The sequence below is a fragment of the Octopus sinensis genome, linkage group LG1 (assembly GCF_006345805.1).
Source record: "Octopus sinensis linkage group LG1, ASM634580v1, whole genome shotgun sequence".
Taxonomy (NCBI): Eukaryota; Metazoa; Mollusca; class Cephalopoda; order Octopoda; family Octopodidae; genus Octopus; species Octopus sinensis.
Window position 1 is genome coordinate 56,615,155 of NC_042997.1, and position 19,238 is coordinate 56,634,392.

General features: G+C 34.0%; 3 protein-coding genes across 4 annotated transcripts in view; 1 reads left to right on the forward strand and 2 right to left on the reverse strand.

Annotated features, from left to right (window-relative positions):
- The window catches only part of LOC115217526 (neurofilament medium polypeptide), a 39,479-nt gene extending 38,989 nt beyond the window's left edge, over positions 1 to 490 (reverse strand). For both annotated transcript variants that reach the window (XM_036501060.1, XM_029787252.2), the window contains exon 1: positions 252 to 490. In XM_036501060.1, the coding sequence (XP_036356953.1) occupies positions 252 to 447 (196 nt within the window). In that variant the 5' untranslated portion in view covers positions 448 to 490. The remainder of the gene's footprint in view (positions 1 to 251) is intronic.
- Positions 491 to 625: 135 nt separating this feature from the next.
- On the forward strand, positions 626 to 14,041 carry LOC115209473 (NADH dehydrogenase [ubiquinone] flavoprotein 2, mitochondrial). The gene is made up of 9 exons (XM_029777899.2): positions 626 to 763; positions 2,838 to 2,900; positions 3,817 to 3,879; positions 5,529 to 5,616; positions 7,816 to 7,915; positions 8,245 to 8,348; positions 8,912 to 9,021; positions 9,859 to 9,935; positions 13,854 to 14,041. The coding sequence occupies exons 1-9, from the start codon at positions 716 to 718 to the stop codon at positions 13,954 to 13,956; spliced, it is 756 nt and encodes a 251-aa protein (XP_029633759.1). The 5' UTR covers positions 626 to 715; the 3' UTR covers positions 13,957 to 14,041.
- A 1,314-nt stretch (positions 14,042 to 15,355) lies between these two features.
- On the reverse strand, positions 15,356 to 18,642 carry LOC115209465 (5'-3' exoribonuclease 2). Its single transcript, XM_029777891.2, has one exon. The coding sequence runs from the start codon at positions 18,520 to 18,522 to the stop codon at positions 15,736 to 15,738; it is 2,787 nt and encodes a 928-aa protein (XP_029633751.1). The 5' UTR covers positions 18,523 to 18,642; the 3' UTR covers positions 15,356 to 15,735.
- Positions 18,643 to 19,238: the final 596 nt, after the last annotated feature.

A 19,238-nucleotide genomic window follows, 5' to 3' on the forward strand; every position in this document is an offset into this window, starting at 1 on the left:
GCACCAAGCAGTGTTTAGGCATAAACAAAACTTAGGTTAGTTAAAATACGATTGTGACAGAAAGATACTAGAAGTTTTGATTCTCGAAACCAGGTGTCACTCGCATATAATACATTAAAGATTTTATCCCCATAAATTATGATTAAACACTTTATTTATCCAAAGAAAAGGTTGAATCAACTTTAAAACGATGTACACTTATACTAGAGTGAAGTTTCAATTAACTCACGCACTGAATTTAATCATTTTACCTGCATCCAAGTAGCTTATTTTTTGTAGACTGTATGGTATTCCAGTAACTAATTCCAAATGATCTTTTAGTTCTGAAATTTTCATTTTCATCGAAACATAGACAATATAAAGATCGACTTTCAATAATCTGACCTTTAGCGAAACTGGATGAGTTTTTTTCCATGTAAGTCTATATTTATCTCTTGCCTTGCCCATCTTTGAGAAAAGCCACTATATTAGAAGCGACTGAAATGGGAACTGTAATTACCATAGTAACTTCAATGCGGAATTAATATTCTTTTCCCCACAACTTCACTCCAATTATAAATTTTAAATTCAACCAAAGGAAAATAATTTAAAATTTAATTCCATATTAAGATATATTTTTAAACACAAATTGAATGATATTATTTCTATTAGAAATATATTTTCAAATCTATAATTTTCTGCTTAATAGTTGCATTTGCTTGACTCGGTGTTGAAAATGGAAAGGTTAGCCACTCTCGTCTGTCGTCGACTGTTGCCAACTTTCGTAAGAACATTTACCTATTTTTTTCGCATTGATATTTTACGAATAAACATAGTGTTTCATTTAGGGTGAATCTTTATTTCGTTTCCTCAATAACAATTCCTGATTAACTCTTTTGTATATATTCATTCATCAAGGTGTCCTTCACAGAAATAGACAATGTCGTGTATAACACAACTGTCGGCTGTTGTTTATATAATACTTTATATCGCGTATTTTCAGCTCACAATACTTGAACAAAATGTTGGACACGCAGATATTTTGTCTCTATCTTTTTTTCGCTTAAAAGACTCACAAGTGCTGTAATATAATCATTCATACGATGTTTAGGGAAATAGTGATTCGTGTGTTCTTGCCTAAGATTTACGATTTTTTTGTGCCGGTGTACTTGTAAACATTAACCGTTAATTTTATACCCCAAATAAGATAATTAAAAGATAGATTGTTTAGAATTCTATCGACTGTAATCATTTCCCTTAAAAATAAAAAAAACAAAACGGTATTGCTTAAATAGAGGCCCTGACGCATCTACGTAACTCTAAACCCTAACCCTAACTGTAACGAAAGTGCACTACAAACATCGATTCGTCGGGACCTCTGTATTTAAGTAGTGCCAAAAATCTTTGTCAAATGAAAACGTGGTAGCATTTCTACACGTTTACAAAATGCCTATGATTGAAATCAACAATAAACTATAAAAATGTTTTCAAGGACAGAAATATCGTTATTGATACTGAAAAATAATTTTTGGTTTGTAATAATAAAAAAAATAGGTACCCGAGATATGTACGAAGTGAAGATTCTCTCTGTAGATATTGCAAGTTTTCTGTTATACATTCTTCGAAGCCACTGCCAATAATGGCATAAACCTATGTAACATAATGCAATATATTGTCTTTGTTTTATTTATTGACATCACCTTACATATTTTGTTCAATTTCTAACCTGCATTGCTTAAAGATGTTTAAGTATTACCATGCTTCTAATGAATTACAATACTCTTATATATCATTCAATATGCACAGTATTTAAATAAGAGCTACTAATTGTTTTGTGCACAAAAATTCAACAGTTTATATAATGTGCCTTGTATCTCCAAGCAATCCTTCAGGCTCAGTGCACAAGGTTAGTTCTTTTTGAAAACCAAGATGCTGGTCTAGGAGAAAACGCAAGGAAAAAAAAATAGAAGGTGGATGCAAAAAGTGGAATGAGCAGACAAAGGGTGAATTAAAACAGAGAAAGAAAGACATATAATCATAATGGAGAATGTGTATATCTGAGGGGGTGGGGTGGCTAAGAAGTTTTCTTCACAATCTGGAGGTTCGTAGTTCCAATCCTTTTTGTTAATGAAACTGAGTAAACAGAAACTGTGCAGAATCTCAGATGAGCTGTATCTGTAATGTCACACTCATTCCTCTTAGGGCAAGCATGTCTGTGGAAAACTTGACCACTGTAGAAGTACTCAAGATGATTTAATACTAATGATTTATCTATTCATAGTCATTAAAAAAAATAGTCCATAATATCAAAATGTCTAGCAAGAAGGAACCCACTCTTATTATTCAGAGATTTTCCTGGAGACATCTTTTCAAAAATAATAATAAAAAATTTTGTTTTAAGAAGCAACTCTCTGCTTATAATAAAAGGCTATTTCCATCTAATTTGAGCTGTGAGATTTTTGAAGCAAGATTTGTATTGTTAGATGATCTAATGCCAAACATTAAACTAGACACAGCATACTTTCTGATAAGCTGAATGAAACATATGTACTATGGATTAAGTTTGTTGTTATTTAGCTCAAAATTATTCCTATTGCAATCAACTGCTCACTTCTCAAATGTTGTATATATCTACAATACCCAATAGTTTCTACTTTTTTAAGATGGTAAGGTGTGATTTCTGAGAAATTTAGCTGGTTTGATTTTAAAAGAACTCATCTTATCTATATGAAAATCATTTATGTAACATTTAACAAGATTATAATCAGATTGTTTGTCAGCTAAATTTTGAAATATAAATGAAATTAATGATCTAAGATATTGAAAATAAATTTAAAATGACTATTTTTAATTTCAAGAGTCAGCATGCTCGGCGCAGTCTTCACCGAACTACACCTGCAAGTAGTGATGCTCTGTTTGTGGTAAGTTTTCTCTTTTCTTGTGATTATGCTCTATAGTAACAGGATTATATTGAATCACATCATGTCATACAATGACAATCTCAACTCACCACATTAAGCTTAATCTTAGCTCATTCATTGTATGACATCATAGTTTTGGCCAATTCTAGTGTCAAATAACTGACCTGTTAAAAGCACCCTTCAATCGTTGGGCGATATGTTGTACTTGTGAAGACCTGTTGAATTGAGTGAGATCATAGTTGTGGCCAATGCCAGTGTTGTCTGACTGGCACCCGTGCCAGTAACACATAAAAAGCACCATTTGAGCATTGGGCCTCATGGAAGCAGTGACAAGTGACTAAAACCTTTGGCGATATACTGTGGCTTGTGTTGAACTCTCAAGCCAAGTGAGACCATAGATGTGGCCAATACTGGTGTAACATCAATGCCACCCGCACCAGTGGAACATAAAAAGCACCCACTACACTCTTGGAGTGGTTGGCATTAGGAAGGGCATCCAGCTGTAGAAACCTTGCCATATCAGATGGGAACCTGGTGCAGGTCCCCAGCTTACCAGTTTTCAGTCAAACCATCCAACCCATGCCAGCATGGATAGTGGACATTAAACAATAATGATTTATTATCATTTTTTCATCTATTTTTCTGTTGGTAAGGGTCTGATAGATCATCAAAGTCTGTTATCTAGCACAGATAGTAACAAGAAAAACTAGCCAACTTTAATATTGATATAATGGGTGTATTTTATGTCCTTAGCACTAGAGAGAGTGTTCTATATGAGAAAGACTTAAGGTCCCTTCTCATATCTTGCGACTGGCATATTTTCATATGCTAAAAATGTTTGATTATAACTGTTGTTTTAAATAGAAGACTTTAAGTACCATCTTAAACTTCATATTTTATTTTTAAATTGTTTTAGCACCGTGACAGCAACTATAATAATCCCCAAACACCATTTGAATTCACTGCAGAAAATCTGAAGGTAAGTATCTTGTTGCTGTAATAAATGCTTTAACTTTTAACTATTAATATAATTCTTCTTTCTGGAGGACTATCATCATTTATTTAGCTTACGTTTAAAACATATGAAATGTATTTTCTTGTCATGTTGTCAATAAGTTAGTAAACATATTTTCATTTAGCAAGATAGACTTGAATTTGCCTGTTGATGAAGTACTTTTTATATAGATTATTTGCTGTTTTTTAGAGTTTAATCAAAAAGGAGGAGTAGTACCCATAACCTTTGTATATCCTACTAGGCTTTTTAAAAGTCATTCTTAAGAGAATGATCCTGGCATGGCCATGTTGCTAAAATTTGTTTCTAGGTTCGACTCCTCCTGGGCAAGTGTCTTCTACTATATTCTTGGACTGATCAAACAAGTGAAACTAGACTGACAGAAACTATGTGAAACCCTATAGAGCAAAATTCTATATACTTACTTTTGAGTAGAAAACTCACTTCATTGCCTGATTTAACACCCTCCCCACCAACCCCACCAATCTGTTATGAAGTCCAGTCTGTTACATTAGATGTCTACTCAGAGGAGAACCAATGAGTCATGGTCTCTTTCTTTTCTCAGCCAGTCTTGGAGAGGAGGCCCAACAATACAGTTCTGTTCCAAACTTAGATGTTGTATATCCACTTTCTTGTTCACTGATTTCAATGGGAATTTTATCTTTCAAACAGCTATGCACTAACAAAAGTTGTTTCAGAGTTATGCACTTTTACTAGTTCCAATAGGTAAAAGTGTGAAACCTGCTTGCCTCAATTCATTACTTACTGTTGTAAGTATAGTTTGATATTAGCTAATTCATAATTACTTGTAAAAGTACATTTTTTCTAGAGATATATTTTGTAAGTATAGTAAATTCTTAATGCATTAAACGTCTGTAGTAAGCATTAAAGGATATGCTTTTAAGAAGTCAAATTCAACAGCGGTTTACAATTTAAAGAAACTGTCTTTAAAATGTTAGATTATCTATAATATTATTCAGTGTGTCATAACAGGTGTTTGAATGTTATACTTTTAGTAGCCTTTGGGATGAAATCAAAGATATAAATGTAATCTTTAACTCATGAAACAAAATTGAACATTTTCACTTTAAACTACAGAATGATATTGAAGACATGATCAAAATCTTTAACATAATGAAACAAGTTTGGGTGTCATACTTTAAACAATTTTAACTGACACAAAAAGACAATCAAAAGTTTTAGTATAACAAAATAATGTTATAATGAGTTATAAATTTATTCATCAGAAGTAGATGACACTAAGCATAATAATTGTAGAATAACAGTAAAATATATGAAAAACTTTTGATATTGCTTATGTCTTTTAACGATCTGGTGAACACTCCTACACTTTTATTTCACTCTATCTTAAATACTTGGCTGGACAGAAACTATTTTCATTTGGCAGTTTTAATTCAAAGACCTACGGCTAAAACTAGATTATCCCAAAAATGTTAATACAATTTAAATGAAATTGTAGCTAGATTGTGTGTAAATTATATTAAGTGTGACAAGCTTTGTAAAGCTCTTTGTTTAAATCTTTTTCCATTCTTCAGAAGTTTAATGCACTTACAGTAGCAAAAAGCTATATATTTTGATTTCTTTGTTTTCTATAGAGAGCTGAAGCCATAATTTCCAACTATCCTGAGGCCCATAAAGCTGCAGCTGTTATTCCACTTCTGGATCTTGCGCAGAGGCAATATGGTGGGTAAAAATATATTTAAAAATCTGTTATATTTGTATATTTCTAACTTGTAGGTAGATTTTAAATGGAGAGATTTATTCAACTAATTATGAATTAATAAAATATCTGATTATATCAATGATTACCTTCCAATAAAAAGCCTACTTGTTTGATTAAAATATAAATTGCATGTCATTATCACCATTTCAGTGTTCATTTTTTTCCATGCTGATTTGGGATGGGAAACCTTGTAATTTCAAATATTTTCATTCTTTTTGATCCTGTGCCATTTCATTTGGGAGGCCCTAAATGTGAGATGTCTAATGTTGTTCAGCACATTTTTTATCTTTCAAGCTTGGTGTATGTAGTGCTACTTTATCAATGTCATTATGACAAGTACTACTAAGCTGTGTAACATGATTTTTGTCCTAGCAACTGTTATATCTTATTTGCTTGCCCCGAGAAAGTATGAAAAATGGTTAATATTTCCTTCAAACTTTGCTTTTGTTACATTTATTCAAACCCCCAAAAATCGCTTTCAACACATGGTTATGATGCTACCCCATTACTCATACTCATGATCAGAGATGCACATATTGTCAGCCACGAAGAGTCATGCTCAAGTGGTTAAGGTCAAGCAACTGACAAGGGAACCTGTGGTGTTGTGCGCAATATTTGCTATAATGATATTTCTGCTTCAAAAACTCAGCACTGAATCTGTCTGAAATGTAATGAAAAATAGTTTAGCTTCAAAACATTGATGTCCAGGTCACAAAAGCAAAGTCTGAAGGAAATAGTTGTCGTTTCATTTGATTTTGAGATGAAGCAAATAGGAAATATCACTTACTAACCGCACACAAAAAAATGAAAAAAGTTTTGTTACACAGTGTTATGAAAGATCTGATTGTTGTTTCTAACTGGCTGAGCCCTCACATAGAAGCTGCCTCATTGGCCAATCCCACTTATTTGATTTATTCTTCCTCTCATGTATACTTTCAGTGAGCATACAGAATTCTTCACCTAGCAGAGCGATTACATTACATGTTCACACCAATGCAGCTACCACTTCATTGGTGTTTAGCTAATTTCTAACTTGCATTCTTCTTCCAGCACATGTTTATGTTACCCATCCATTTCAGTCATAATCAACTCATTTCACTCCAATATCCACATATCTTTTGTATTTAATGTCTATATTTTGTGCACTGAGAGAGAAACATTTGTTATCTTGTTGATTGGGAGAAAAATTTGCAAACAGAAGTAACAATTCTTTCTGTTCCTCTTTTACTCTAGATATTATTATTTCACTATAGCCTTTTGTACTAATTAGGTCACCTAATAAATGCTAAAAAGACTTTAAATTGTCATAATGTACATTGAACTGATTCATGTATAAGTGAAACATTAGCCCATTTAAGAGTACCCATCAATCATTGGGCAATAAACTGCTATTGCAAAGACCTGTTGAGGCAAGTGAAGTCATCGTTGTGGCCAATGACAGTGCCACCTGATAGGCACCCATGCCAGTGGCATGTAAAAAGCACCATTCAAGCATGATCGTTGTCAGTGCCACCTGACTGGCTCCCATGCTGGTATCACACAAAAAGCACCATTCAAGTGTGGTCAATGCCAGTGCTGGATGACTGGTCCCATGCTGGTGGCACATAAAAATCACCATCCAAATGTGGCTGATGCCAGTACTGCCTGAATGGCCCTTGTGACACATAAAAAGCATCCACTACGCTCTCGGAGTGGTTGACGTTAGGAAGGGCATCTAGCTGTAGAAACATTGCCACATCAGATTGGAGCCTGGTGCAGCCTTCTGGCTCGCCAGCCATCGATCAAACTGTCCATCCCATGCCAGCATGGAAAGCAGACATTAAACGATGATGATGATGACTCTTAATGACATATTTTACTTAACTGAAATTGTACCTCATTAGAAGAGATCTCAATTTTATTGTACATTGCTTTACTTTCCTTCTTATTTTTCTTTTATGCTACAAGCATTATGTAAGTTTCTATTCAAGTTTTGTAAATAATACTCCTCGATAAAACAAGATAGTTAATTAAATACCTTAATTTATTATGAATTATTATTAATTTTGATAGGCTGGTGAATACAGCACTTGATACTAAATGGAGAGCAAAGCAAATTGTTCAACACTTTGTGTTTTGCAAAACAGACATTCTGTTAAACTTTTTTTCTTCTTTTACAGGTTGGACTCCCATCTCAGCAATGCATAAAGTAGCTGACATGCTGGGAGTATCACGTATGAGAGTCTATGAAGTAGCTACATTCTACACTATGTTTAACAGGTAAAGAACTTTATTGCACTGAAAATTATACATATCTACTAAGTATTAAATATAACACTCCATTATAATCCAACCAACCATTATCATCATCATCATATCGCACTTTGCACAAACCAAAGTGGTAACCCCTTTCTTTCATAAGTCAACAATCACTTGTAATATCATTTGCATACTTCATTCTTCTCAGTGTCGGCATGTGCACTGCTATCCTTTATATAATCAAGTAAATATTTATTGTTTCATTTAAAATACTTTTATCCAGAATATAATAATTAAATGTATTGCATTTCATATTTTCTCTAAAACTCACAATATTCTTGTATTCTTAGAGAACCTGTGGGCAAGAACCTTGTCCAGATATGTACCACAACTCCTTGTATGCTTGGCGGCATTGGCTCTGATTTAATCCTTGAAGCCGTAAAGAAAAATCTTGGTAAGTTTGCATAATTAAAATATGAAACAACTTACTTATAATGAAAAAAAAAAACATTACTAAATGTATAGTAATATAATATAAGTAAATGTATAGTTATATTTTCATTCTATAATGGATTGCTGTTGAAATAATTGATTAACAAATGGATGTTTGTGCTACTAATCTAGTGGTGTAATGTGGGTTTAGGCCACTCTATGCAGTACCTAAATTGGCCACCCACTTCCTGAATCATGATATATCTTCAACTACAGCAAACACATGAATAGAAAGTGATCTCCCTGTGCAGTCTGCATACCGTATGCTATGCCATTGTTAATCACTTGATCAAAGACTTCTGTTGAAATTTATTCTCAATCAGGTAGAAAAAACCAGAGTTATGTTCCTTCCACCTGAGGTACAACAATAATTGTTGCAGGTACACTAAAATACATACCATAAAATGCTTTAGGACTTAACTCTTCACAGCTGTAGAAGCCATTAGAACATAGAGTGAAGAAACTAACTGAAAGATTTTAACAATCAGAATTATATATATATATTTTTTTTTCTTATTTGTTTAGGTATTGGCGTTGGTGAAACTACCACTGACAATATGTTTACTCTTACTGAAGTAGAATGTCTTGGAGCTTGTGTAAATGCTCCTATGGTGCAAATCAATGATGATTATTATGTGAGTATTGCTTTTTTCCTCAGTGTTAATATATAAATGTATTAAATTCCTCTGCAATTAGCACTAGTAAAATATCAATAGTATCCTTATGATTTTCATTTTCCTTGCTTTACCAAAGGAGTAAAGAATAAATTTGTTAAATTTTATTAGGTTTATTAACCTTTATTAATCATTGCTAACTCACAATTCTTGTGTGAAAGTAAGGTAAATCTTTGAAACAAAAGTCAGCATCAAACAGATAGTTGTGGACAGAGTCAAAAGAGGAGTTCCTTCAGCTGCAGAATCCCTTGTTGTAGAAATAGAAATTGCAGAATGTGGAGACATTGTCTGTGCACCAGAGGTTGGAATATGTGAGTGAATTCATGCTAATTAGTCAAGTAGCTTTTCCCCAGATGCAGTCTTTGATGTCTGAATATATAACTGTAGCACAATTACATTGTGGGTTATCATATGAGCTTTGCAGAAGTTAGTAATTGTTAAAGGCTGAAATATTTTCTGGCTCTGAAAATATTTTTGTTATTTTCTGATTGCACTAGAAAGAAAATAATCAAGGTTATTTGTAACACTGCTGTAAGATTACTAGCTGGTTAACATCTAATAGAATTATTTAGAGAAGGTAAATTCAGAATCAATAATCTAAATTTGAATATAACCATTTTAATACTTGTGGGTTTTTTACTGTGGAATCAGAGGTGATCTAAGATGGGTTAGTATCAAAAGGATTAAACACATCTGAAAATATTGGCTTTTTGTGTTGAAAGTAATCATTTTAATAATTGTTCAAACTGGAAAAACATAATTCATATGAATGTCTAAATAATTTGATGTTGATTACAGGAAGATTTAACTGTTGAAGACATAAATAATATTTTGGATGATATCAAAGTTGGTAAAAAGCCCAAAGCAGGACCACAGTAAGTTTTTATTTCCCATGCATTCATTAAACCAATTATTCTGTACAGGAATCTTATATTAACATTTCTATCTGATTTCTCCATATGCATTTCTAGTATTCGAATCCAGAAGACTTGGATTTATGTTACAATTTCAAATAAGTACTATGTTGCCTTTTTAAAACTTTTTTTTTAGTTCTTTCTTCTTTGTAGTTGTTCTTTAATCTCAGGCATCTCTCAAGCAAACCTATGGCTAAATGCTTTCCAGCTAATTATCCTGTGTGTTTTATTAACTATGTTTTCTGATGTGTCATTCCCTTTTTTAAGCTGGTATGGTGTGACATGAGGTATTTTTAGCAGATCAAGCAATACATGGCAGCTCCCTCCTTCGTTTAAAAAAAATACTTAGTCAAATATCAAAGTTGGATGTTCTTATCAGGTTACCAATACTGATTATCTTTCTTCAAAGTTAGTTTTTGAAGTACTTCATCAGTGAATTATACAAATGTTTCATAGACTTCAGAGATGTGCTGAAACAGCCATTCTACCTTGCAGAACTCACTCCCACAAGAAGGTGAGCTCTATTCCAACCAAAGTAGGAAGGTGATTCAGGTACTCAAAACGTTTCCACTGATATAGGTTTGAAAACAAACTGACCAGAGAGCAGCAGGTATTTCATCAGCTTGCTATCTTCTGCCTGTCAAGTGACACAGTCTGGGACTGCTGCTACAGGAGAGAATATCACTGTAAGTTGTATCCTAGATAAGAGCTTAGAAACCTTAGAATGCGAAAATTGCATTTTATCTATAAGGCCTTCACTTCAGTTCAAGGAGACTTTATTTAATATCTTTGATCATCATTTAACGTCCCTTGTCCATGCTGGCATGGGTTGGATGGTTTGACCAGAGCTGTTAAGCTGGAAGGCTGTATCAGACTCCAGTCTGATTTGGCATGGTTTTCTAAGGCTGGATGCCCTTCCCAATGCCAGTCACTCCAAGAGTGTAATAGGTGCTTTTACATGCCACTAGCACAGGTGCCATTTGCATGACACCAGTATCTGCCACAACTATGATTTTGCTTGGCTTCATGGGTCTCAGTTATTGCCTTGGTGAGGCCCAACACTCGAAAGGAACTCAGCCACTTTGCCATTGTGAGGCCCAACGCTCAAAAGGAACTCAGCCACTTTGCCTCCATTTGGCCCAATGCTTAAATGGTGCTCTTTACATGTCACCAGCATGGGTGCCAGTTACATGACACCAACATCAGCCATGACTATGATTTCACTTGATTTGACGGGTCTTCTCAAGCACTGTATATCACCAAAATGCAAAATTGCCTGCTACGAAAAGAAATTAGATACTTCTTTTTCTTCATCTCATTTATATCTACTCCATGTTAGTCAACCTTCTCAATATGTAACTATTATTGATTCCATATAATAGCATTGCTATATTTACAAAAATATTTTAAGTTCTTCCAATACAATCTTTAATACAAAAATTCATATAGGTTTATAAAGCAGTAAAATTTATGATCACGCTGTTCCAACTTATTTTGCAACATTTCTTCCTCAAGACTTGATGCACTCTAGAAGCTCTACAACCTCAGCAATATTACATTAACACTAGTTAGTAAAAGTAGTACTGTAATTGTCTGATGCAGGGAAGAGCATTTGGCATGCTCAAAAAACCCATTCTTCTACAAGAAAATACTGACTATTACTCTTATTCAAAGAATCTACTTCCACCAATTGCCTCATTGCCCAAATCTTAGATACATTATGTCTGAAAACTAGGCAAGATGGTTATGGCTGGAACACGTTTGATGATAAATCTACTGATCGGGGATAACATGGAGATTAATATTCAAATATCTCAATCCATACATCCTAAACCCTCCGTTCTGGCCAACAATCTGTAGTACCCCTTCACTGCACAATTTAGATGACTGCTCATATGTGCATCTACATATCTGAATGGCCTGACACTAGTTCTTTGGGTTACTCCTCGGTATTGCCCTACTTTCAATAACTGATCTTCTCTTATGATCATAAACCCTTCCCATCTTTTAAAATGTATGAGTATCCATACTATGTACATGCCTATGCACACAGTCTGTTGCACTGTCATCATTATTCCCTTTTTATTTTTAAGTGTTTGTTTGTGTATCATCATCTTTTCACATCCCTCACTGCTTGCATAGTCAACAATCACTTGAGTAGTTTGGACAGTCTCTTGTTATCTTCATGAAATTCAACTAAGACCAGCTTTTGTCACTTCTGCTTTCACAAGCTTGTTCTATTAGATTGCTTGTCATCTTTCATATGCATCACATTTGTAGCAGTGCAGTTGCCTCTCTTACACACTTTTGCTGATTTCTTTTCTCTCTGCTCAGCTGTACTCTGTTGCTCATGGAAGTTAACATTACACATACACTATAAAAGCCTATTCCTTTCTGACATATCAAGTATGGCCACTTCCTAGATAGCAGTTAAGTTCTACAATCCCTTGCTTACGCTCGAGATTTTTCAACTGATTTGACTATGAGAACCAGTTGTCAGCAGAGAGCTTTCTTCAGACAGCTTTAAACTCCTGCAGTAAGCTAGATAGGCTAAAAAGTGAGCTTTAAGGACACCTTACCTTCATGTTAGATTCCTCACTGGTACTGCTGCTGTCAGTTCACAAGCCATTCATCTACATTCAGCTCTTTTAGTGGCTTTCATACTGAACATGGTGCCATCAAGCCTCATCCAGGTCAAAGAATGCTAGTTACAGTGATTTGTTCTTGGCTGTCTTATTTAATGCCATATCAATGGTTCCCTTTTCTTGCACCAACCCAAACTGCAGCCAATTCTCTCCTTAATTGACTGTGGAAGAGCTCTACCATTCTCACAACTTAGTCCATAATTTTGATGTCTTGCTAATTACTTTCTGAAGTATTTCCTTTGCTCTTTAACCAGTTGACTTTGATGTTGCTTGTCATTAGGAATGATGCCTCTCTGTACTTAATCCTAGATACTTCTAAAAGACAGAATGTTTAAAGCAGGATCACTGATCATAGCTGTGCTCGGTCAGGTTGAGGCAAGCATCAATCTGATGGACAATGCAAACAACCAGCACGTCCTGTTATTTTCATCATCCCAGCAACTATTCCTGGTAGCCGTTTTCTTTTTCATTGTGAATAACTCTTTCAAGCATATGCCAAATTTCATTGTTTGAGTCTATTCAGTAATCTCCCTTGCTTCGAGTTCTATAACTATTTGCAATAGCTGTTTTACTATGCTACTTCTAAGCATTAATGAAGGTGAATGCATATATATGCATTTCCTCTCGACTATGCTCAGATTCACAGATATTGTTTCAATTTTGTACAGGATATTGGCAAAACTCATTCACCTTCTCCTTACTAGATATACCTGGTTTCTCTTCCTCATAGATTACCAGATAGCCTTTCATTTTATTTCATTCACAGGGCTATGTCCTCAAACGTTTCAAATCTCATATAATTCATTTATCTTTGCAAAAGTTATTTACATATCCAACCAATCATTAACACGATAACGTTACAGAAGACTGCTTTAACGTTACTGTAAGATCACTATCTTAATTTGCCAAAGAATCAAACAGAATTTACTACATTACTCAACAGTTTCCACTATTCATCATAACGTACCTCACAGTGAAATACATGATTAAGTGTGCATACACAACACATTTTATTATGGTAACACGTGCAATCTACAATATAAACACGAAGCACATAGTTAACTATCTACCTCCATAACATAGGTCTGGGTCATTTTGAACAAAGTGAACTAAGAACATTCAACTAAAAATACAACAAATTTCTTCATTATTCAGTTTAAATATAGTTAATATGTAAATTCAAATTTTGTCAGCATCAAGAAAATTATACATTATAAAATGCTTTGTATTTCAGAAGTGGTCAGCAACATCGTTTTTCTTGTGAGCCGAAAGGTGGACTAACTTGTTTGACTACCCCACCTACTGGACCAGGTTTTGGTGTGAGGGAAGATTTATGAAAGCAAAAGAAATAGAGACCATGTATTACTTAGCTTTCTTTCAACACTGAAATGTATAATGTAAAATAAATTTGTTACCGAATATCTTAAGTTCTTTGTATACTCATTGATTAGAATATACCATTTTTTAAATTTAAGAAAAAGCTAGTTTTCTTAAAGGAAAACCAGATTAATGTATTTGAAATTGTCCTTTAAAGGACTATTTCATCAAACTGCAAATAAAAATGTCTACTAAAATCAATTTGTTTCTTTCTAACAATTGGAGAATAGGTTGCATGTTTTTCTTACAAAGAGTTCTCCTATCATTAGATTTTTATTAAAATCAAACCAAAAGTACAAGTTTTCAATCTTTATAACAACAGTTTGAAAGATTTCTCAAACTATTGCAAAATGAATTTAACATCAAAATAAATGAAGATTCTTGAATTTTATATATATATACATACATACACACACACACACATACATATATATTTCATATGCATAATCTAAACTAGAAAGAGTCACAACATGAATAACAAACAAAATAAAGTGATTAAGAAAAATATAACATCTTTTATGACTTCATGATGAAAATTTCATTAATATCTTTTGAAAAGAGGATGAAGTTTTACAGTCAATTAAACTAACTCCAGTATACTGTTAGTACAATTTTACTGACCTTGAAGCAATGAAAAATCAATTGCATTGAGATTTGAACTCAAAAATATTGCAATCACTAATGCACTATTCAAGGAACATATACTGAAAGCTAATCCAAATAAGCCCTCACTTCCCAATTTGCAAGACTGTTCTTTCATCACCTGGCATGGCATATTACAAAATGATACAACCCTATGCTATGGAATACGCTCGCATTCACAAAAACTGGATTTTAAAAAATAAAAACTGCAAAGACAGGTTTTCCACAATATAATTATATTTTTGGTATGAAAAAAAATTTTTTTTTAAAGCCTAGTATGAGATAATATGACCGTGTTTGACCCCTCCCCCTAACTTCACCTTTTAGAAATATAACATCTCAGTAATATTTACACTGACAATACTTATCATCATCAATAAGATTTTTGGGTATGTACATAGTAATAAGTATACATTCTAATGATATAGTGGACAAGAGTAGTACATGCATTAGTTTAGAAATAAAGGTTCCTAGTTCAAATCCACTTTAGTACTATGTACATATCCAAGAATTAAGGTACCTAATGAAGATTGGATAATCATACTGTCTAATGAAATCTCTATAAAAAAATGTTTCCTCCTTAGAGATGAGGTTAATATATGAGAAATTAGAATCATAATAATTCATCTTAGACATTTAAACTTCAAGTTTTATGCTGCTATTTATGGCTCTGAGAGGCTTGTGCTACTGAATATTTACAACTGAATGCCTTTTTTCAATTACAAATTAAGACTGGTACCAATCCAATTGATAACTACAGATGCTGGAGTATTTCAGAGAAGCTGTCTTTAGACAAGACATCTAAAATCCAGATTTAAAAATTATACAAAAAAAAAAATATAAGCTGATGATGACACCCAACTCAAATGTTTTATATTCACTACTTTGTTATGAAAATTGTTCCCCCTGCCCTATATTAATAATATACAATCATTTTTGTATAGTAAAATGCCTGCAAAGTTGAGCCACTAGATGGTACACAGAAAAATCTTTTTTAAAAAATGCTGAATAAATGTTTATAAGTACGAATGGATCACCAAATATATATTTATGAATATAATAGGTTAAATATATAAAACCCTCAAAACAAGGGGAAATCATTTGTATGATCTAGAGTTATTGCCTCTATATTGATCATACTGATCAGTCCACCCACTTTTGTTTCTATTTTGGTTATAACCATAGTTTCCACCACCTCGTGGATTATTAAATCTTCTGTTATATCCTCCACCTCCTCTGTTCTGTTGCCTATAACCTCCTCCTCCTCCTCCTCCTCCATAACGATTTCCAGAGTAACCACTGTTGTTGTAATTGTCATTGTTCCAATTCATCAACATTGGAGGAGGATTATTATAATTTCTTCCTTGATATAACTCCAAAGGTGGGGGAATCCTAGCACCATCTCCAGAGTAGCCTTGTTGTGTAGGTTGATTCGGCTGATTGGTACTGTGGCGTATCATTCGTACCATTGCATTAACATCTGTGTCACGGTACCCAGAGTTTCTCTGAAATCCTAATTGAGGTCTATATGGCTGATTACGATTTTTTCTATCATAGTCAGATGGTTTGACTGTTGGTGGTGGGAAAACAGCATTAGGTAAAACTTTAGCAGAAAACAAAAAGTCATCACCATAATGTGGGTCAGCAAAATATACACACAATGCTTGGTTTTTAAAATCCTTCAATTTTGAAAGAGGTGAGAAGAAAGTGTGGCCTGGTAAAACAGCAGTGTTATCACACCAAACAGTGCCTGCCATACCTTCAGCTAACTTTGGATTAATCTGTGATTTCACATTATATTGATTTTGCTCGTATAAAGAATCAAAGTAACTGTGAATTGGATTTTTACAACCAACAAACAATCGGTCACTACCTCTGGTATTCCTAAGTTTTTCTTCACCTGTAAGATCATCATAAACACTGCTAAGAGCTTTCTTTAGCCTAATTTCATCAACAAAAGGAAGAAGAGCTACTCCTTGCCAAGCATATTTCTTGCCATTAAGATCAACTTTAAAATCGATAGGATAAAAGTCAATAACTGGAGAATCTTCATCAACCATCAATCGTTGCCAAGTAACAGGTAAGAATTGACGACTAGCTGCTGGAAAAACTCCCATTAGCTGTTCTAAAGGTTTAAATGGTTCAGTGTTTTTTTCAAATTCATTTGATAGATCACCTACATTCAAAAAATCTGAGGCAAATGGTGCATAATGATATGGAAAATACCACTTCCAACTGGCACATCCTTGATAGTAGTATCTCAAAACCCAACAGAGTCCACGTACATAATGATTAGCAACTTGATGCCGAAAAGCAACATCATCCTTATCAACATCAAATTTTGACTTATAATACCTGTCCTTCCAACCACTTTCCCAGAGTTTTACTTCATCTGCTGGCTCATCATCTTCTTCATCTTCATGCTTACGTTTGTTAGATTGGCTTCGTTCAGATTCATTTCTGGAAAAATTATCAGAGTGATTCTGTTTTGAACCATATGTCATTTTACGCATATCTGCTGCTGTTTGACGAGGATTTTGAATTGCGTCCCTATTACTTCCAACTGCTGCTGGGGCATATTGTCCTCCAAGCATCCACTTGGGCTTTTCCCCAAATTTAGGTCTCTTATTTTGTTTTTCTCGGCGCCGATATTCAAGATCTTTTTGACGACGATTTTTGAAAATTTCATCTTCGACTTTTCCCAACTCTGACAATACAAATTGTACTCTATCCAACTTTACCACACCATCCTCAGTCAGATATCCTCCAGTTTTGTAAACACACCTTTTATAAATGCCAACAAGACGGTCAATAGCTCCCTCTCTGATTTCCAATGATGGCAGATGAGGTAAGAAATCATTACCAACAAAAAAGCACATGAAGACCCAGTCATCGACAGCTCGTTCAAAATCGTATTTAAAGGGGAGCCCATCCATATGGAGTTGTTGTTGTAAGTGTTCTCTTAATACACACAATCGGATAAAAATGAATTCTTGTTCTGAACCAAGTGCTTTTGCAAGTGGTTTGTCACATTCTTCTTTTGGTAACCCAACACATTCTTTCATTTCATGCCCTAACTGCCCACATAGCTCACATGGTCTGGGTTGATTATACTTGAATTCTTCTCTTATTATAGTAAAATGTGGTTCATGTGTTGCCAGTCCCAACATTATCAAATCAGCGTCGGCTCCACAGAGACAGTGATGCGTATTTGGATCATGGTCAGGTTGGGCTCTCTGTCGTCGAATATAATCCATAATTTTATGTTCTCCTTCTCCTGGAACATTTGCATCAGAAAGAATTACTTTGATGTTTTCCCATCCAGGCGAATTATTTAAACGATCGTGGACATAATAGCGAAGACATTCAGCAAGACGAAACATAAATGGAGTACCTGGAGTAATACAATTACTATCGAATCTTTCACCTTTTTCTTTCGGTGGTGGTAAATGGAAGCCTTTAGACAAAACTTCGTCTCGTAGTTTAGATTTCTCTACTTCACTTTCAACTGCTTCCTTGGAAGAACGAAATCTCCGCGAACGCTGCTGGTTCATTTTTGCACGTGGAGCCACGCCATCGATGGCCATATACAAAAGCTTACGTGGTCGGCAAATGTTAAAAATTCTATCGATATATTCAAAAATATCAATCATCATTTCATCTTCATTTGCGGGAGCAGGTTTGTTTTCAGGGTGACAACATGGATGAATAATGCCGTTCATATCTAAATATAGGTTATCAAATTCAACATCGTTCGGGTTCGGTTTACTAGGGTCTACTGGTACTGTTGTGTCATCAATCTCTTTTGGCTTCTCTTCCACACAATGTACAACAATTGACGTATACTTACGGCTTAGCCATCTGAAAAATGCTGGAACTCCCATGTTTGATTAACAAAATTCTTAACAAACAGCGTAACTTTAAATCGCAACGCTCAAGTTACGATAAACAATGGCTGTTTATACATTTCCGGTATCCATGGGCGAAAAGCTAACTTCCGTTTAATTCTGCAGTTAAGTTTCTTAAAACATTAATATCCATATTTTTGTGTGTATGCATGCACGTTAATTCTTATTTTAAAATATATTGGAATAAAAAAAAATTATTTATGTATACATACTGAATTTTTTATTTATCTATTTACAAAAAACCTTATCTGTATTAATGGAACGAAGTGTCAACTTTTAAGGGAACATTAAATGAAATTGGTGGCGGGAAGAGTTGCATTGCTCAATCAACTTATGCGGTTATTATTTCAACAACTAAGTCTATATTGCGCTAACAATATTAGCTACGTATAATTTTGTATAGGATTTTCTTTCAGATTTTTGATTTTACAAAGGTGTGCAATAATTTTTATGATATCGCAGAATAAATAATAGTACATTGTTTGCTAACCGATATCATTTGAAATAATTTCTAATCAATTAGAATAGTATTTGATGAAAGAGGTTTCCACGAATTTTTGGTAAGTGAAACTGGCTTAATGTGATACCTGTTTTTGGAAGTAAAATGAAATATTTTCAACTGTGACCAAGGCCTAACTTTTTCGGTTGACCTAGAAACAGCGTCCACGTCTCCCTTAAATTTTAAAAGAAGG

Bases quoted from the DNA above. Each gene is read 5' to 3' on its own strand.
- LOC115209465 (XM_029777891.2), bottom strand. From the start codon at position 18,522: ATGGGAGTTCCAGCATTTTTCAGATGGCTAAGCCGTAAGTATACGTCA.
- LOC115209473 (XM_029777899.2), top strand. From the start codon at position 716: ATGGAAAGGTTAGCCACTCTCGTCTGTCGTCGACTGTTGCCAACTTTC. The intron at 8,349-8,911 runs GTAAGTTTGCAT...TTATTTGTTTAG, and splicing joins AGCCGTAAAGAAAAATCTTG to GTATTGGCGTTGGTGAAACT. The intron at 9,936-13,853 runs GTAAGTTTTTAT...TTTGTATTTCAG, and splicing joins AAGCCCAAAGCAGGACCACA to AAGTGGTCAGCAACATCGTT.